An 18,283-nucleotide genomic window follows, 5' to 3' on the forward strand; every position below is an offset into this window, starting at 1 on the left:
CCACTCTGTAAATTTAAAAATTCGCAATGTTCATCAAAATATCCATAATTTCAACATGTTAGAAGGTATCAAGATATACATATCCATACTATCAACATGCTAGAAGGTATCGAGATATACATATTCATAGTATCACAACCTGTTAGAAGGTAACAAAATATTGATATCTATAAAATCAACATGTTAGCAGGTATCAAGACATACATATCCATAGTATCAACATGTTAGATTATTGGATATACACACTAGGTATTACGTTCATATTTATCTTCCGTTAAGGTAACTATCACTTCCCTCCAATCTAAAATATATATATATATATATATATATATATATATATATATATATATATATATATATATATTAAAGTAACTATCTCTTTCTTCATCAATGATTTGTTGCCAACAAAATTTTAAACGTTTGTATCCTTTGTTACGTCGGTATTTTACTGTCAATCTGATGTGTCCTTTGCTTACGTTTGCGCTATCATTATGTTTTCTAATTTTTTCTTTCTAGGGCAGAAAATTATTGTAGTAACGTTATTTTATTGACATTGTTTCTCAAAGTGCATGACGTCATGGTTGTGTTATTAAAACTGACATGCGCCGCAATGTTGCTTTGTTTTTGAAAACGAGTCCCTTTAGGTTAGCTTCAATAATATTTAATATATACATATATATATATATATATTTAGGAACGAGGTTTTCAGAAATGCAAATTTCATTGAAATTTTTTGCCCATTTTGCATTAATTAACTTCTTTATAAGACATTCAACGAGGCGGTATTGTTTGAGTTCATATTTATCTAAAACTGGAATAAAGCTAACAGCGCTGTTTCGGCGTAATGCCATCTTCAGAGCCTAAATATTGTTTAAACATATAATTTAATTAAAGTAAATGCCTAATGTAAAATGTGAAAATATAGAAAATAAAATATGTATTAAATTGTGAAATAAATTAACCTTGTTGTAAATATCATAATAACTAAAGTTTATGTAGATTATATATAAATAAAATAATGTAATTTAAATAAAATGTTTAGTAAAATAATTAAAATATAGAAATTTTATAAAAGTTTTAACATGGTTGAGAAACGTTAGTGAAAACTAATTACGAATGACATGTGCGCCAGATATATAATATTGCTGTGTATGCGTTGTGAATACAACTATTGCGGTTGAATATGTGTGATACGAGTTTCCACATCAGACCTACGGATACATAGTTAAATATAAATACATATATGTACATGCAAGATACATATCTATGTATAGATCAAGTATTAGGTATCACATAATACATCCAACGACGCGATGACGGTTGTCGGATGACGCTGGGTCACAAACTGCGTGTTGATGGGTTGAAATGTATTCAACGTAGGATGATATTCATATCGTTGTGGTACACGCAGATCCTGTGGATCAACCCCAACGGCAACAGTAGGTGTGAGATCGTGATATTGAGAAAACAATTGCAAAGTGTGATCAAAGCTGTTATATTGTTTATTGAGTGAGGGTTTATGCTTGTTGATATGAAGGGCTTCTTTAATTTTAAGGCGAACTGGATCGGGTTCATAATCAAGGATCGTTGTGTTGGGATCCAATATGTTCCTCGTAAGCGGTTGATGATGTACCCGTTCCATATGGTCCTTAATGGCACCATTCTGTGTATGCATATACATATATATAATATATATATATATATATATATATATATATATATATTAAATATATATATTTATATATATAAATATATATATATATATAAATATATATATATATATAAATATATATATATATATATATATATATATACATATATATTTATTCAGAATATATTTATATGTATTCTATATATTTTAAACGCTTTTTTCATTGCAACGTCGGTATCTTACGGACAATCTTATTCTGAATTTATGCAAATTGTTGACGAACGAAAAACTAATAAAAAATATAAAAATACTGATAGCCGATAAATCTTATTTATAAGTAATATTAGACATTAAAACTTATTTATCTAAATTAAATGACATATTGAAAGATGAAACTAAATTTAAACTGATAACTAAAAATCCAACATTATCGCTTAAAACAAAATCTAACCAAATTATTCGACAAATCAATGCTAACTCAACAGAACATGAAATACCGCTATTAACTGGTGACTACAGACCAGGTTATATGTATGGTACTGTCAAAATTCACAAAACTGGCGACCCACTTCGTCCAATGATTAGTCAAATACCAACAGTCACATATAATGTTGCAAAATGGCTCAACAGCATCCTAACTCCATATATTCCAAATGAACATTGCATTTCTTCATCATCAGAATTTATTCACATCCTAAAAACTAGATCATCATCAGGCATCATATCATCAATAGATGTGGAATCTCTTTTCATTTATGTTCCTGTTGATGCCACAAAAGATATTATTTTAACTATGTATATAATGGTGCTATGAATCCACTAAAAATTAAACCTCATCTGCTAAAACAGTTACTTCAAATTTGCACAAAGAAGCTCCTTTCTACACTCCTGATGGAAAAATGTATCAGCAGGTCAATGGTGTAGCTATGGGCTCTCCTCTAGGGGTGATGTTTGCAAACTTCTACATGGGATATTTAGAAGAAACTGTTTTCCAAAAGAAACCACATCTCAAACGATTAATATATTTTAATTTCAGGTGAATACAGAGCAGATAGATGGTGCTTGACTGACAGTTCCTTTTTCTCCAACTTTCCACTGTGCAATCATCAGGAAGGACTGTCAGACGTGCCATACTCATGCCTCTGCTACACCGACTTTGCAACGGTTGGCTATTCATTTGAGTTTTGCAAAATGGTTAAATTTATCACCATGATGTTCATTCGAAATAAGTTTTTCTCCGAACCTATTTTGTTGTAACATTATTACAAACACTGAGGATGTTGTAATTTGGTTTTCATATCTAATTTTTTTATTAAATTGTTTAAACAAAAGATTTGTTAAGCGACCATAGGACTGTTGATGTTACAGTAGTCTTCAAACTGGTTTAACCACTTACAAAGAGTCAGCAAATTTCTGGTGTGCAGTCTTATTTGTACGAGAATCGACTACTGTTTGTATGGGGTCTGCAAATATCAATTGGCATTCTAGCAATTGGTTCTGAGGTCTGCAGCTAGTATGATTGCTCGGGTTTCTAAATTTGACAACATCTATGATTAAATAAAAAAACAAACTTTATTTTATGTCAATCAAGGACAGAATTCGATATGAAATAGCTCTTATGGTAAAAAACTGTCTGGATGTTTCATCAATTTTCTCTCCAAGATTTCTCAGAGACACAAACAATGGTTTTTGTAATCACGGCATTACACACGTTGCAGATGAAAGGCAGAAATATTTTTGATTCGAACTAGGTCATTTCAACAGCAATGCCAGGCACCTTAACCTTTACACTATGGCGTCAGAGGTTCAATAAATCTTAAGCTTTAAAATTAAAATTTCATTAATCATATGATGCAGTGTATGTGTGATTTTGTATATGATTTTTAATTTTGAAAATTTAAATAAAAACATTTAAATCAGTTATAAATTCACAGAGACCTATTATTGAAAAATTAATACTTCACAGGTTAGAACGCTGTGACGATATTATTATAGTTGGCACTTATTATCAAAATCATCAGCGAATAATTTGCATACTTCATTTTATTTTTCTGTTTGTATTGTTCCAACTAAAACTAGAGTTAGTTATTAAACATTACAAGTATTGAATCCAGTTTTCGTTGAACTTTGCGATGCTTTATATTTTACAAAGTTAAAAAAAACAAATTTGAAAATTGAATATGAGTAGTATAAATGGAATTTAATGATAATAAAAATGACATAAAGTCAACGTTAAAAATGATTAATCAACTATAAAATAAAAGTCATAATGAATGCAACCAAAGAGGAAGCAATACGATTTCGGATTGTTTTGAACTTTCAATAATACGATTTCAAGTACATTCAACTAATGGTGAACATAACGAGTACACTACAAAAATTTTGATATGCAATTTTATTATAATTCAATATGATTAAAAATATAATAATAATAAAAATAATTAACAACAAAACTAATAATAATAATTAGTAATGAAAATTTATTCAATAAAAATTATAAGTTGTTATAATTAATAACCAGAGAAGTGCAATTATAAATTCATCCGGAAATACCAATAGAATAGAGATAACAAAGTAAATTATGAAACATTAGCAGCAATGTGTCATCCAAGATTATAACTATAATTTGATCGATTCAACATTATCAGATCCTTTAATTATTAGATTAAAAAGAATCCAACATTTTGTTATCATCAAAAAGATTGTTACATAATCATTGTTAACGGAATCATTTTGTACATGTCAAAGTAACTTTAAAATAAATTAAGCTACGTGACATCTACTTTATTGCAATTATCATATCGATTGCGCTCGTCAATCAATATTGCATTCATTAATGTGGACTGTGTTTGCGTGTGAGTGTGTGTACATCAATGCAACACCACCTAATTAAATATAATTAACTTTAATTATATATGATTAAAGTAACTTTTAATTCAGGGAACGTGTCAATTAAAAGTAACTTAATTATAGTTAATTAGGTGGTTAAAGTAAGTTTTATTGGGTCAAAGTAAGTTTAACTAGGTTAATCTAGTAACAGCTTCTTTATTGGAATTAAAAGTTATTGGAGGTAGTTTAACAAAGGTTTGTTACACCATGAAGTTAAGCTTAATTGATTCCATTGGTAAAGGCACTATATATATCTATATGGATGAGTTATCTTTTGCAAATCACTAACCTCCTTAGCTTTCGTTCGAGTATAGAAAATTTTAATACATTTTGAAATCTTCAAAAGTTTTAACTACCACACATTTTGCTGGATTATCTAATTTGATTGATCAATTCAAATCAAACATCTAAAACGCGCTTTGAAAATAAAAAATAGGAAGACAATCCAAATCGGAAAGTTTTGTGTGAATATCTGTTAAAAAAATTACACATTATTCGACCAGTGATTCAATTGTTCTTGTGCACCATGGAAAACCAAAAAAATAAGATGCAACTACAACAACAGCAGCATCATAGTCAGCAGCAGGAAATAAAAGTTCCTCCAAAGTGGTTGCACTGTCCCCGACGAAGTACGCTAATATCCGATAAATTCATGGTGTTTAAAACACCGCTGGATGAAAAATATGACCGTGAATTACCTAATGAATACAGATTCAATTTAAAAATGGTCTTTGAATCGGTTGCAAATATGAAACTAACAATGGGCTTGATCATCGACTTGACAAACTCAACAAATTTCTACAACGTCAATCATGTTAAAGACATCTACGATTGTGAATATTTGAAACTAAGCTGCGAGGGATTTAGCGAAGCGCCGACAGAGGAAATAACATCAAAATTTTATGCCGTTTGTAAAGAATTTATTGAGCAAAACCCAAGTAAAATTATCGGAGTCCATTGTACACATGGTTACAATAGGTCTGGTTTTCTCGTTGCTTCGTATTTGGTTGAAATGGATAACTTGAGTCTGGAGATGGCACTAAACCTGTTTAATGATGCCCGACCACCTGGCATATATAAACAGGACTACCTGGACGAAATCTGCAAAAGATTCGGTCAAAACAGTTCCGCACAAAAAGCACCCCAACTACCTACCTGGTACACTGATTCAGATTATGTTGCTAGAGATGATGATGGAAATGTAGTTTCGGGCAACAGTTACAGTAAAATCAAAATATGCAAAGGAGAAAACTTATTTATGGATGGTAAAGTTGCGGGTGTAATTACAGTCAAGGATGATAAAGAAATTTCAAGAGTCCAAGAAAAAATCAAAGTTATGTGTAAGATGCAAAGCCGGATTTTTCCTGGGGCGCATCCAGTCAGCATGAACCAAAAAAATATATCGTTTCTTACGGAGAGGCCCTATAAAGTTAGTTGGAAAGCTGATGGTGTCAGGTACATGATGCTCGTCGAAAACAAAGACAATATATTTATGGTAAATAGAGATAATACTGTCTTTCAAGTAGTACAAAACTTAACATTCAAAAAAAGAAAAGATTTAAAAGCCAATCTGATTGACACTTTATTAGACGGGGAAATGGTTTTTGATCACATTTGTGATAAGACGATACCAAGATACCTCATTCACGATATTATTCGAATAGATGGAAACAATGTGGGCCGTTGGAACTTCGACAAGAGACTGATGTGCATACTGAAGGATATCATTGAACCAAGAAATAAATGCAAGGTTAATAAATCCGCGGAACCATTTAGCGTCAGAGCTAAACCATTTTGGAATATAACTTATTCTAAGAGCTTACTTGATGGAAATTTTGCAACAAAGGTGTGCCACGAAGTAGATGGACTCATTTTCCAGCCAGTTGATATGGGCTACAAAATGGGCCAATGCAAAGAGATCTTGAGATGGAAACCACCTCAAGTTAATTCAGTTGATTTTAAACTTTCTCTGAGAACAGAAATAAAAGAAGGTATGCTTCCCAATTTCATTGGAGATCTCTATGCCAGCGGACTGAATCGGCCTTTTGCAATTCTTTCTTCTAAGATGACAAAAGCTATGAGAAATCTCGATCAAAAGATTATTGAATGCAAATGGGAAAATGGATGGGTGTTCATAAGGCAGAGAACTGACAAGTCATTTCCCAACAATTACGAAACAGTGAAAGCTGTTTGCGAGTCCATCTCACATCCAGTCAGCAAAGAACAACTGTACGAACTTATCGACACTAAAAGATACGACCTCAATATAAAACGCATTGCAAAACCAAACGAGACGAGCTTACAAAGAAATCAGCAAAATCCAGAAAATTTAACACAGATAAATAATGATGACAACCACCGATCCAAAGGACAAAAACGAAGTCACAATCATAACAAATCCACGGAAAACGACATGCAGCCTGCTAAAATACAGAAACTCTCTCCGTGAAGTGAAAAAATGTCATAGCTGAAATCCCGCCATCAATGCCTAAATTTAAATTACATTTTATTTAGTTGACATTTTCATACATTGTTACTTATTAAAAATACTCATCTTTTTATTTGGATAAATTTTTTTAATATTGACATTACTTGGGTTTGTTTCATTTAATAGTGTTTAATGATCGAGTAAATTTTTTGTTTTTTTTTTATTTTTGAAAAGAAAATTACGCTTCAAGTGTTTTTGTTCAGAATAACGATAGCAAAATGAATAGAAATTTTCATTCACAAATTGTTTCTTACAAATCATAAAATTGATTGGATTACTTGATAAATAACCTTTTGAAGAGGGATTAGTTTCTTATTATTATGAGTTCGTCCTTCGTTTTACCAATGGTTTAATAAACGAATTAATTTATATGACATGAATTTTTAACCAATACTCATTTTTATTTGGATAAATCATTTAATGCTGACAGTTCTTTGGTTTGTTTCGTTTAATTATGTTTAATGATTGAGTAAATTTTTTAAGATTTTATTTTTTTAGAGAAAATTACGTTTAAAATATATATTTAGTCGCAATTATAAAAATGAGAGAGTTAGAGTTCCCGTGCCAAGTTTTAGTAAGACAAAAAAATCAGGCAATGAGGAAACGTTCCGCCATCTCGCTAAACGTCAACTCTTCTAAAAAATTGTTTTGAAAAGTTTATTTAAACATGAATCGATGCATCTATTGTAAATTATCATTACTCAGAAGGGACAAAATTAAATAAAAACCAAAAAAGGATAAGTTATATAAAAATTTAAAAAAAAATACAAATGAAAGTAAGTTAATATAAAATAAATAAATATACAAAATTTTAAAACTTTGAGTTAATAAAATAAGGAAAAAAAATGCGAATGATAAAACAATGCCAGTAACAAAACGAATAGAATTTTACCTTCACAGATTGCATCTAAAAATCATTAAATTAATTGGAGAAAGTTTATGAAAAAATAAAGAAATTATTATTATTATGAAAAAAACAAGGGAAAGACAAAATGTCCCTATACCCGCGACAGAAAATTAACTTTAAAATTTAAACACATAAATAATGTACATGAATATATATTAATACGTTCTGTTCATACATAAAGATCAAACGAAAATAAAAATATAAACAAAAATATAAGATAAAAATTTCTATTATTAATTCAACTACCTATATTGTAAATATATGTATGTAAACATTTCTTCATAAAAATTCCAATTTCAACCAATCATATATATTATTCTCTCTTATAGACAATCATGTCAAAACAAACATTTATACCATCATCAAAAATCTATAAACAGCATTCACGAATATTCATACTTCAACTCCGCTCTCCAATCGTATTTAAATTTAGCATTTATAAGAAAATCATCCAACTTTTTTTTATACTCATTCAAATCACTGCAATTAACAGCATCATCATTCAAATTATTCCAAATATTAATAGTTCTATTAACAAAATAATTTTTTCTTAAGTTCGTATGGAATGTCAGTGCTGTTAGCCTCATCTCATGCCCTCTAGATCGTCTGGTGACTCTCAATATTTCCGGCAAGCTTCGTTCAACATGTTGAACATCGTTATCAAATCACCTCTTATTCGTCTTTATTTTAGTGTTGGCAATTGTATGAATCTTAATCGGTCCTCATACTTCATTTCCTCACAGTCCTTGATCATCTTTGTTGCCCTTTTCGATTGCTCCTGTTTCACGTATTGTCCACAGTGACTATACACTTGCTGCGTACTTCAGGTGAGATCTAACTAAGGATTTATATAATAACATAAAAACATTTTATTAATATCTTTAAAATTTCTGTTTACTAAACCCAACAATGAAAATGCCTTCTTAACATTGCAATGTATATGTTCAATAAATTTCAAAGATGTATCAAAAATAACACCCAAGTCTTTAATTTTATCAACAAAAGGTGATGGGTACGAGCTTATTTTATAATCATAATTGTTATCTGATACAGAACAACCAAACTTCATCACAATACATTTTTCTTTGTTCAATTTCACATCATTCTGCACACACCACTCATTCAAATCATTCAAACCCCTCTGCAATACCACACTATCCGTATCTGAGTTCATAATTTTAAACAACTTTGCATCATCTGCATACATATACATTGCAACACCATTTATATCCTGTAAACAAATCAAATAAATCATTAACATACATTAAAAACAAATTGAAATTAAAAACACACTACCCTGTGGAACTCCACTCTTTACCTCACAATATCTTACATACCATCATTCACACTCACACGAAATGTTCTTCCATTCAAATAATTATAAACCCAAGCAACCAATTTGTCATTCAACCCACATTTGTTCAACTTAACCATTAATTTACTATGTGATACTCTATCAAATGTCTTTTCACAATCAGTATCAATCAATCTTCCTTTTGCGTCCAGAGACCGAGGTAGGACGTTGTTTTCTTTGCCATCAACTTTTTGCGCCAAATTAGACGATCAGTTGTATCCATTTCATTTAAATTTAGAGCTTTCATGTCTTGCCCGATTGTTTGCGACCAGGACTTCTTTGGACGGCCTTTGGGACGTGTGCCAGGTACTTCAACATCTGCAAGAGATGTTATGGCAGTGTTTCCACTTCGTTTGACATGACCAAACCACCGCAGACGGTGTTGCCGGCATTCGTCCATTATATCATCTAAACCAGCACGACGCAGGATTTCGGTAGATTTGATGTGGTCCTTCAGACTAATTCGTTGCATCTATCGGAGCATTTTTATGTCGGTTCGTTGAAGTTGTTGTTCCAGTTTGGTTGTCATTGGCCATGTTTCTGCACCATATAACAACACCGGACGTATCACAGATTTATAAAGTCTTGATCGTAGTGGTAGTGAGATGTCACGTCGCATCAATATAGAGGCAAGGAGATGCCATTTATTCCAGGCTGCACGTATGCGTGCTCGAACGGCAGCTTCAGCTGTTCCAGTACAATCCAGAACATCTCCTAGATATTGAAACGATGTGACTTTCTCTATTTTAATGGCTTCAAAAACAGTGCTATTTCGAATTTGTTGTTGTGGATTGATGCAAGCAAGACAAACAAAATTGGACACTTTAGATAAAGTACCAATTATTTTTGAACAACGTTTGTAACACCACTGGTTACACTGCTGACACTTGATTGAATTGTTACCTACACCAGCTTTACAAACTAAACAGGGCCATCGTCCAGTAGCTGTGGATTGGATGGGTTCACCAGTGTCCATTGCTTTGGTTTTGCTGATGTTGACTTTGAATCCATGATCGGCGAGTCTGGTGTTCCAATCTTCAAACATTTGTGCTGCAATCTGCTCAGACGTGGCTGTTAAAACGAAATCATCGGCATATACTAGATTCCAAATGTCACCAGTGCGTATCGGTTTTGTGATTTCTTCCATCACAGTTATAAATAACAGTGGACTGAGAATCGAGCCTTGGTGAACTCCAACGCCGATGTCAAATGCATCTGTGTTTCCAACCGTTGTGCTGACAAGAGTCTTAGTATTTGTATACATTTCCATAACAAGTCGAACAAAATATGTATTTAAAAGTATAGAAGTATATACTGCATTAATCCCATAACTTTTATCCACAGCCCTAGACCATTCATCGATCAATTTTAACAACTGCAGAACAGCTGATTTTCCCTAGACAAACCCAAACTGTTTTGTATTCAGCAAACCACTTTCATTCAAATGTGACATCAAAGCATCCTTTATTATTCATCAATTTACATGTTATGCATGTCAGTGCAACAGGTCTATAATTTTTAGCTTCCTTTTTATCTCCTTTTTTATAAATGGCTGTAACAATACTTTCTTTCCATTCATTAGGTATGACTCCCAATTCAAAAGACTTATTGAATAATGAACTTATGTAATCATAAATAGATTCTTTACATTCAAACAATATGTTTGCACTAATGTTATTTGGTTCACACGATTTACATACATTCAACAATTTCAGTTTATTAAAAACAACCTGGGGTTCAAAAGCAATCACATTCATTAAATTAATTGTTTCTTCGCACAAAACAGTTTCCTGTGTGCAATCATTATCCCCCTTACTAGTAAACAGTGGTAAAAAAATCAGCCAAAACATTTGCTTTTTCACATTCATTTGTTACAACAATCTTATTTCCCTCTTTATCAACCCCATACAAACTATCCATAGAAAACCTATCCTTTCCACTATTATTTATCTGTTTCCAAAATATCTTAGGATTAATTTTAACCAATTTACCTAAACCATTTAAATAATTAATCTTTATTAACTTCATGTCTCTTTTAACTTTGTTTCTCACCTTCTTAAAATCATCAAATATCTTATTATCCCTGTACTTAATGAACTTTTTCCATAATAAATTTTTTTCTCTTATTGAATTTAAAACAAAATTTGGTAATTTAAGGAAATTTTTTTTCGTTATCATTTATATACTTTACTGGTACAAATTTATTAATTGCACCTTCAATAACAGAAACAAACCTATCCCAAATCCCATTAATTATTGATTGTTTGCTATTGTCACCAACATTTATCATATCCATCAATGCATGAGATAAATTTGCTTTAATAAATTGATTCATTGACACATAATTCCCTTTATTGAAATAAATAAGCTTAATTGACTGTTTATTTTTTTCCCCATCTAACTAAACATGAGAAGCTTATCATTATGACATGTGATCACTTTTCACATATATTATAATTATTATTATGTATATTCTTTTGATTAATTTCTAAAAATACTAAAACATGTGCCTGCCTAGTCCCAGAGTTTACCAAACATCTTATTTCATTTATTTCATTACCAATAGTTTCAACATTTGTGTAAATTACACCCAAACTACATATAAATTCATCAGCATCATCCCTATTTACATTTAAAATTGAACCTAAACTCTTTATTTATTTTTACTATACGGATACTCTCTGGCAATCCACTTACCTTGTAAATATATTCCCCCTGATCATATTTCTGTTTTTCTATTGCCTCAGCAACCAATTTTTTTCTTTCCTCCCTTTGTTCCCTAGATAGGTCATTTTTGTTTGTTTCTAATAAAACTCATAACATTTTTATTTATTTTTTCATCACTTTACTCATCTTCACATTTCTATTTAATTAATTTATCTCTACTCCATTTTCATCAAAATATGATGAAACGCATCATCTTCGTAACTTTAATTACTAAACATTTTACATGTTTGCGATAATGAAGCCCTCGACATATCGTTATAAAACTTGTTGAAATAATCAGTACAAAATGAGAGCAAACTATACACAGTATTACACAAAAAAACAATACACAAAACTCATATGAAACACTCGTTGTCCCTAGCGCACTCTATATATTTCATTTTATTATTTTGCCTTAACAGCTCTAACATAAAACTAGCATTAATTAAAAGTCAGCCGTTTCCCAACTTTTATCAAAAAGTCCAGACTATCTGTTATAGGTACACGACAAGATTTGATGGTTCACAATAATATGTTCCATAAACTTTAACCCTTTAACCAAAAAGTAAATAAAATTCATTCAAACGTGTAGCCGTATTGAGATATTTTCTTGTGAAACATTAATTTAATTTAAAAATGAAGAGTAATGTAAAATGAAAAAATATATATAATATACGTAACCAAATAAATGTAATTTCAAAATGAAAATCTATACAAACAGAAAATCTACACAAAAATTGATGAATTAAAAAAAACGTAGTGTTCATTTCATTTCAACGAATTTCAAAATGAGAAAACGTAACGGAAAGAAAATTATCAAATTATCCATCATAAATCATAGAAAATATAGTAGAAAAGAAATAATAACAACAATCACAAGATAACAACAAAATCAAATGAACAGTATCGACAAACGGTTTTTGATAATTTCAATAGTCTAAGAAGAATATTGCTCATCAACTGCCAAATTTTTCTCAAAAATTTTTATAATCTCCCGTTCACAGATAAGTTCGACTGTTGGACTGCTAATATCATGCAGAGTTGTTTTAGATGATCCGAATTGTCTCTAATGCGACACTGTCGATTTTCAGCGTTGCATGCTGGACAGTTGTTGTGATGGAAAATAATGTACATGCGTGATCCTTCATCTTGGTACTTATGTTGTCCTCAGATGTTAGAGGTTTTGCTGAGTAATCAGTGAAATAAATTGGGTAAGGAGAAATAAACGATGAATACGAATTGTTGTTGACGTTGTTAGGAACGATAGAGTCGGATGACCAGACCGAGGTATTTATGGAGAGGTTTTCTACTGAAGTTGTTGGAGAGGCATTAATTTTTGGCTTGGTTGAAATTTCTTCAGTGTTGTTAGAGTTTTTTACTTTTTTACTCACAGCATTCTCTTTGCTTTCTTGAATCGTTTGCCTCTGTAAATATCCATGTTTCTTCTGTTTTCAAAATAGTTCACATTTGTTTCGAATAATGAATCGTCTAACAATTCGTCTTCCAAATTTTGAACATTTTCGATCTTTAAATTATTCGTGTTTATGGAAGACATTGCAAATTATTTTTTTTTCTGAATTAGCAAAATCGTTAAGAATTAGAAACGGTTGATTTTGTTAAACAATGAACGAGTATTGTAGAAAATGTCTCACCTATACTCTATTCTTTCTTTTATACTTTTCCAGACCAATTAAATGAACTTTTAATTGGTTGATCAAAAAGCGTTGACACGATGTTCACTTCAAAGAAAAAAGCAATTAAAAATAACTATTGATCGATCAATTAAGTTTTATTGACTGGCCTGGCTCTACTTGCGTATTAGATCGAACATCAAAGGAACGATTGATCAATGTTGATCAAAGTAGCTTTCAATTTCTTTCTATTAGCCAGGCTCAACCTTAGAAATACCAGCATTGAAAACACTCACTCAGCAGAAACATTAACATTTTTTCATTTTAACAAAAGTAAATATACAAAAAAAATTTAACTGTTATATAGTGGCAAATTAGCATTGAAAAATTTTACAAATAACAATTTTCTCCGAATTTGCCAATTTTATACTAAATTCAGAACAACTCTGCAAGCTTAATTTGTGCCTCTCTTTTCACTTAATTCTTTTCACACATGTATATTTTTGTTTTCCAGCAATAGAGTTATTATCACATAGAGAAGCCAAAGTTTAATACCAACTTACCGTGGTTTAGGGGATAATTATTGCCTAAATGGACAATCCTGATTGCTACCAATTGTTCATCTACAGTCACACTTGATACTATCTAGTATGCCTTTTTCAAACTATATTTGCGCCACTCAAACGCTTTTCATACGGATTGCAATTTGTCTATCCTTTTATGTTTTTTTGTGTAATCGAATTTCATTACCCTCAAAATTTTTTAAAACATATTTTTGTTATTAAAAATGTTTTTTAAAACATATTTTTGTTATTAAAATCCACAACTTAATAATTGATCCATTTTTTGAATTATAAACACAGGTTAAAATCAATGTTTCTTATATTTTTCAACTCAGCAAGTGCTTTAATTTTTTAAACTGGCAACTTATCAAGCTCTTGAAGGTTAAAGGTTTTATAAACTCTTTCAAGGTTCAGACAAAATACAGCACACAAACAGTGTACATAAGTTTGTGTAGGAAAATTTATAGAAGCGCGTGATGAGCAGGGATTTTTTTGTCATTTGAAAACGAACACTGCACGCACGGCGATACAAAACCAAATGACTTTAACCACTGAGATGTCACACCGCCTTTGATGTCCTCCAACAAATGTTTTTATGTTATTTTAGGTTAATTTATAATAATACATATTTTTAAAAAAATATTAATTTCTAACTGTTAATTTGAAAATAGAAAACCAAAATATTTTATGCTTTTGTCCAGTCACGGTGGTGCAAAATGTTCGAAATATTTTAGTGTTCTTATGAAATTTGATAGCTAAAAAATTTACAACTTCATTGAATTTTGTTATAATTAAAAACTTGTTAAAAAAATATCCATACTAATTATTCAAGAAAAGTTACGACACAATTTGTTTAATCTAAATATTTAGAAAAGATCACGATTTTGAAGAATGCTGGAACTTAAAAGTCAAGTCTTAAAAAAGTCTTTCGTTCATCATTTTTTCATCGTCTGATGGCGGAGCAAACCACGTAATCTTTCTGTGTACTCCTTTTCTGGACTTCTTTTCCAAAGTTTGGTTCACTTTTGTCGATGCGGTGCAACCACGATCCTTTTCATTTTGATGCTCATGATGCAGAATATCTTTCCTTCCATCTTCCACTCCTTCATTGCCCCTTCCATTTCCATTAACATTATCGACTTTTTCTTGCATGTCGCGGTTTGTTGAACTATGTTTCCTTCCTTCCCGGTAAATTTACATCTGTGGTTGAAACGTGAGATGGATGCTTTAGGAGATGTTGTTTCAATTTGTACAAAAATTTGTACGAGGCTCCACATGTCTGGCAAGAGTGTGACCTCACTTCTGAGTGGTTTTTCATGTGGCGGTTAAGCATGGAGTTGTTGGCACATGTGTGTGGCAAATTGGACAAGTAAGTTTTTGTCCTATTCCATGTTTGGTCAGCATGAGGTATTTCACGTGGTGGTTGTTCACTGCTGAAAATTCGCAGTTGTCAACAGGACATTTCTTTTTTTTGTTGTTTTCATTTCAGGAGGAAAAATCCATGCTTTCCATTTACAAAAGACTTGTATTAACCCTTTTAATGTTAAGTTATGAACGTTTTACGATTGGTTATAATGAGTTGTGTTTTAAATTATGTTAGAGTTTATAAAGATTGTGACTAAAAAATTTTGTATCAACACGTCTAAAAGGATATTAGAAAACAATTATTTTTATTTGCCTAAATTGTGTACAAGCTTATATAGTTTGTTGTAACTTTTTTTGACTTTGTTACTGTTTATCACTTTAAGTTACAGTACGTTAAAGTTAGATTTGTGAGAGGTTTTTAAAAATAAATCTTAAGTAATTACTTACTGCACATATTAAAGTTATATTTGCGAGAGCTTATCAAAGTGAATCTTAAGTAATCATTTTCTGAACATATCAAAGTTAGGATTGTGAGAGCTTTTTAAAGTGAATCTTAATAATGCGAATCAAAGTGAATCCTGAATATTGACCTTGATTTTTTCAATTGTAATTATTGAATTTAGTTGCAATGTGAACAATTATGGCACAAATAATTCTATGCCTTGAATTCTTCTAAAATATCAAAATTGAGGTTATTCTTATTCTCTGATTTGGCTACTTCAAACATGACACCATTCCGTACGACCCTCTCGTTGCTCAAGCACCTCTCCTTTTTATAATTGTAATTGATATGAGTTGTAGGCAATTCAACCGATTGATGATCTTCATGGTATCAATCAGTTGATCGTCTGCATTCTAACTCCTGTTCAAACGGAGTTGTCCTTGGCTGCATGTGCGTGTAAGGATTGATTTCAATAGAAGGTTTAGGAGTTTGGTTTTGAATTTAGATAAATTAATATATATATTTTAAATATATTTATCATATGATATATTATTATGTAAGTAATACTAACATTATAATGATATTATATTAATATTTATATATATGTATAAGGTATATTATTAACATTATAATTATTAAATTTAAGAAAATATTTTGGAACAGTTAAAACCACGTGTTTAAAATGTTAGAATACAAAAAAATGTGAAAAAAATTTAACGACTCAGACATACGAATCTGAATTTAAAACGATATAATAATAATAGTCAGAGGCGCCAGGATAAACAAATGAATTTAATCTGTTTTTTTCAGAAGAACTTTTGAGTTGTCAATGAATGAGATTGCGTTCTCGTACGCTTTTTTTGCCAAACTAAAATTCAAAAAAAGTCCCCGAATTTCAATCTCGAAACATCCATGTTGACACTGCGCAAATATGGAGAAATTTGATCAATGTTATATCGCGGTTCATCACAGGTTCTGTCTACAACAATTTTACTGTTCAGTGTGCTCTGAGATGTGGATATTCTTATCATGTGATCATAGCAAAATGATTTTCAAAAAAAGTGCGGCAACCACATTCAAATACGATGTTGCTCATTTTATTGTATTTTCTTTTTATGATAATTTTCGTCAGAGCCTTATTTTGGCTGAAAATAAAAATTTGGTTCATTGTGTCGAGCACTGTGTTATGATCTCCATTGCTAACTTATTTTACTACAGTAAAAGTCCTCTAGAGCGAGACCCTAAAGAATGGACAGATAAGAGTAACGGACAGTATTGCTTGGCACGGAACCGTTTTGCATGTTAAATAGACCCTAAAGAACGGACATTTTAAAGGAACGAACTACGAACAGGGTTTTAAGTACAAATTGACTTTTATGTCTTAAAGAGCGGACAATTTATAACAAAACCACATGGAATATTTGATAAAATGCGCCATCTAATTTGAATATTTGTATTTATTCTATTCTATGGAATGCGCTAAAGAAACTTTGATAATCTTTGGTTATTTAAAAAACCGTGTTGATAAACTGTTGTGTAATAATGGAGTCGACTCTGCGAAAAAAAATTTTAAACTTGGAAAAAAAATTGCTATCTTTGTTGATAATTGTTCTGCTCATCCAGTGATTTCCATGTCAAATGTTATCGTTAATTACCACCAAAAACAACGTCACGCTTGCAGCCTTTAGATGCTGGCATAATTTTACAAATTAAAGCTATTTATAGGAAAAAGTTATTGAGACATGTTTTGACAGACATGGAAGAAGCAGATACAGCACAAGAACTAGCAAAATCTGTTAACCTATTAAATGCAATTAATTGGTTGGATGTGGCATGGAGAAATGTTAATCCTACTTCAATCACAAAATGTTTTAATAAGTGTGGTTTTGGAATAGGAAAAAATATAGATACAGATGTGCAGCTGATTGAAGCTGATCTTACCATAACCAGCCTTTTGGGTTCTGTTACTTGGGAAAATTTTGTAACCATGGATAACAATGATGACTCAATCCATAGCCCACAAAGTTCTGAAAATCATGAACAATTTGAAGTCCAAGATGATGAAGAGGAAGAAGAGGCTCCAGTCCAAGAAGTTTCTACAAAGATGGCATTACAATGTGCCAGGAAGCTAACTTCATATTCGATACATGTGGGCAATAGAGAATTGTTACAATTTTCTGAGAACATTGAAAATATTTTAGAAATTGAATTGTTAAAAACAAAATGTTTTGGCAAACAGACAACTATGAATGATTTTCTTCCATAACAATATTAAAAACGTGTTGTT

The 18,283-nt window shown here is 31.0% G+C and overlaps 5 protein-coding genes across 5 annotated transcripts; 2 read left to right on the top strand and 3 right to left on the bottom strand.

Moving 5' to 3' along the window:
- Positions 1-1,282: 1,282 nt before the first annotated feature.
- On the bottom strand, positions 1,283-1,642 carry HELRODRAFT_172685 (hypothetical protein; the record flags this gene model as incomplete). Its single annotated transcript, XM_009019344.1, has 1 exon — positions 1,283-1,642. One exon carries the CDS (start codon positions 1,640-1,642, stop codon positions 1,283-1,285), a length of 360 nt encoding a protein of 119 aa, XP_009017592.1.
- A 3,445-nt stretch (positions 1,643-5,087) lies between these two features.
- On the top strand, positions 5,088-6,934 carry HELRODRAFT_156994 (hypothetical protein; the record flags this gene model as incomplete). Its single annotated transcript, XM_009019345.1, has 2 exons — positions 5,088-6,769; positions 6,910-6,934. The coding sequence occupies 2 exons, from the start codon at positions 5,088-5,090 to the stop codon at positions 6,932-6,934; spliced, it is 1,707 nt and encodes a 568-aa protein (XP_009017593.1).
- Positions 6,935-11,104: 4,170 nt separating this feature from the next.
- HELRODRAFT_172687 (hypothetical protein) lies at positions 11,105-13,550 on the bottom strand (the record flags this gene model as incomplete). The annotated part of the gene is made up of 3 exons (XM_009019346.1): positions 11,105-11,239; positions 11,987-12,068; positions 13,387-13,550. 3 exons carry the CDS (start codon positions 13,548-13,550, stop codon positions 11,105-11,107), a joined length of 381 nt encoding a protein of 126 aa, XP_009017594.1.
- Positions 13,551-15,357: 1,807 nt separating this feature from the next.
- HELRODRAFT_79202 (hypothetical protein) lies at positions 15,358-15,543 on the bottom strand (the record flags this gene model as incomplete). Its single annotated transcript, XM_009019347.1, has 1 exon — positions 15,358-15,543. A coding segment is annotated over one exon (186 nt), but the record flags the coding sequence as incomplete, so codon positions are not given.
- Positions 15,544-17,752: 2,209 nt separating this feature from the next.
- Positions 17,753-18,262, top strand: HELRODRAFT_172688 (hypothetical protein; the record flags this gene model as incomplete). Its single annotated transcript, XM_009019348.1, has 1 exon — positions 17,753-18,262. One exon carries the CDS (start codon positions 17,753-17,755, stop codon positions 18,260-18,262), a length of 510 nt encoding a protein of 169 aa, XP_009017596.1.
- Between the last annotated feature and the right edge of the window lie 21 nt (positions 18,263-18,283).

The sequence above is a fragment of the Helobdella robusta genome, assembly GCF_000326865.2.
Source record: "Helobdella robusta unplaced genomic scaffold HELROscaffold_24, whole genome shotgun sequence".
Lineage (NCBI taxonomy): Eukaryota > Metazoa > Annelida > Clitellata > Rhynchobdellida > Glossiphoniidae > Helobdella > Helobdella robusta.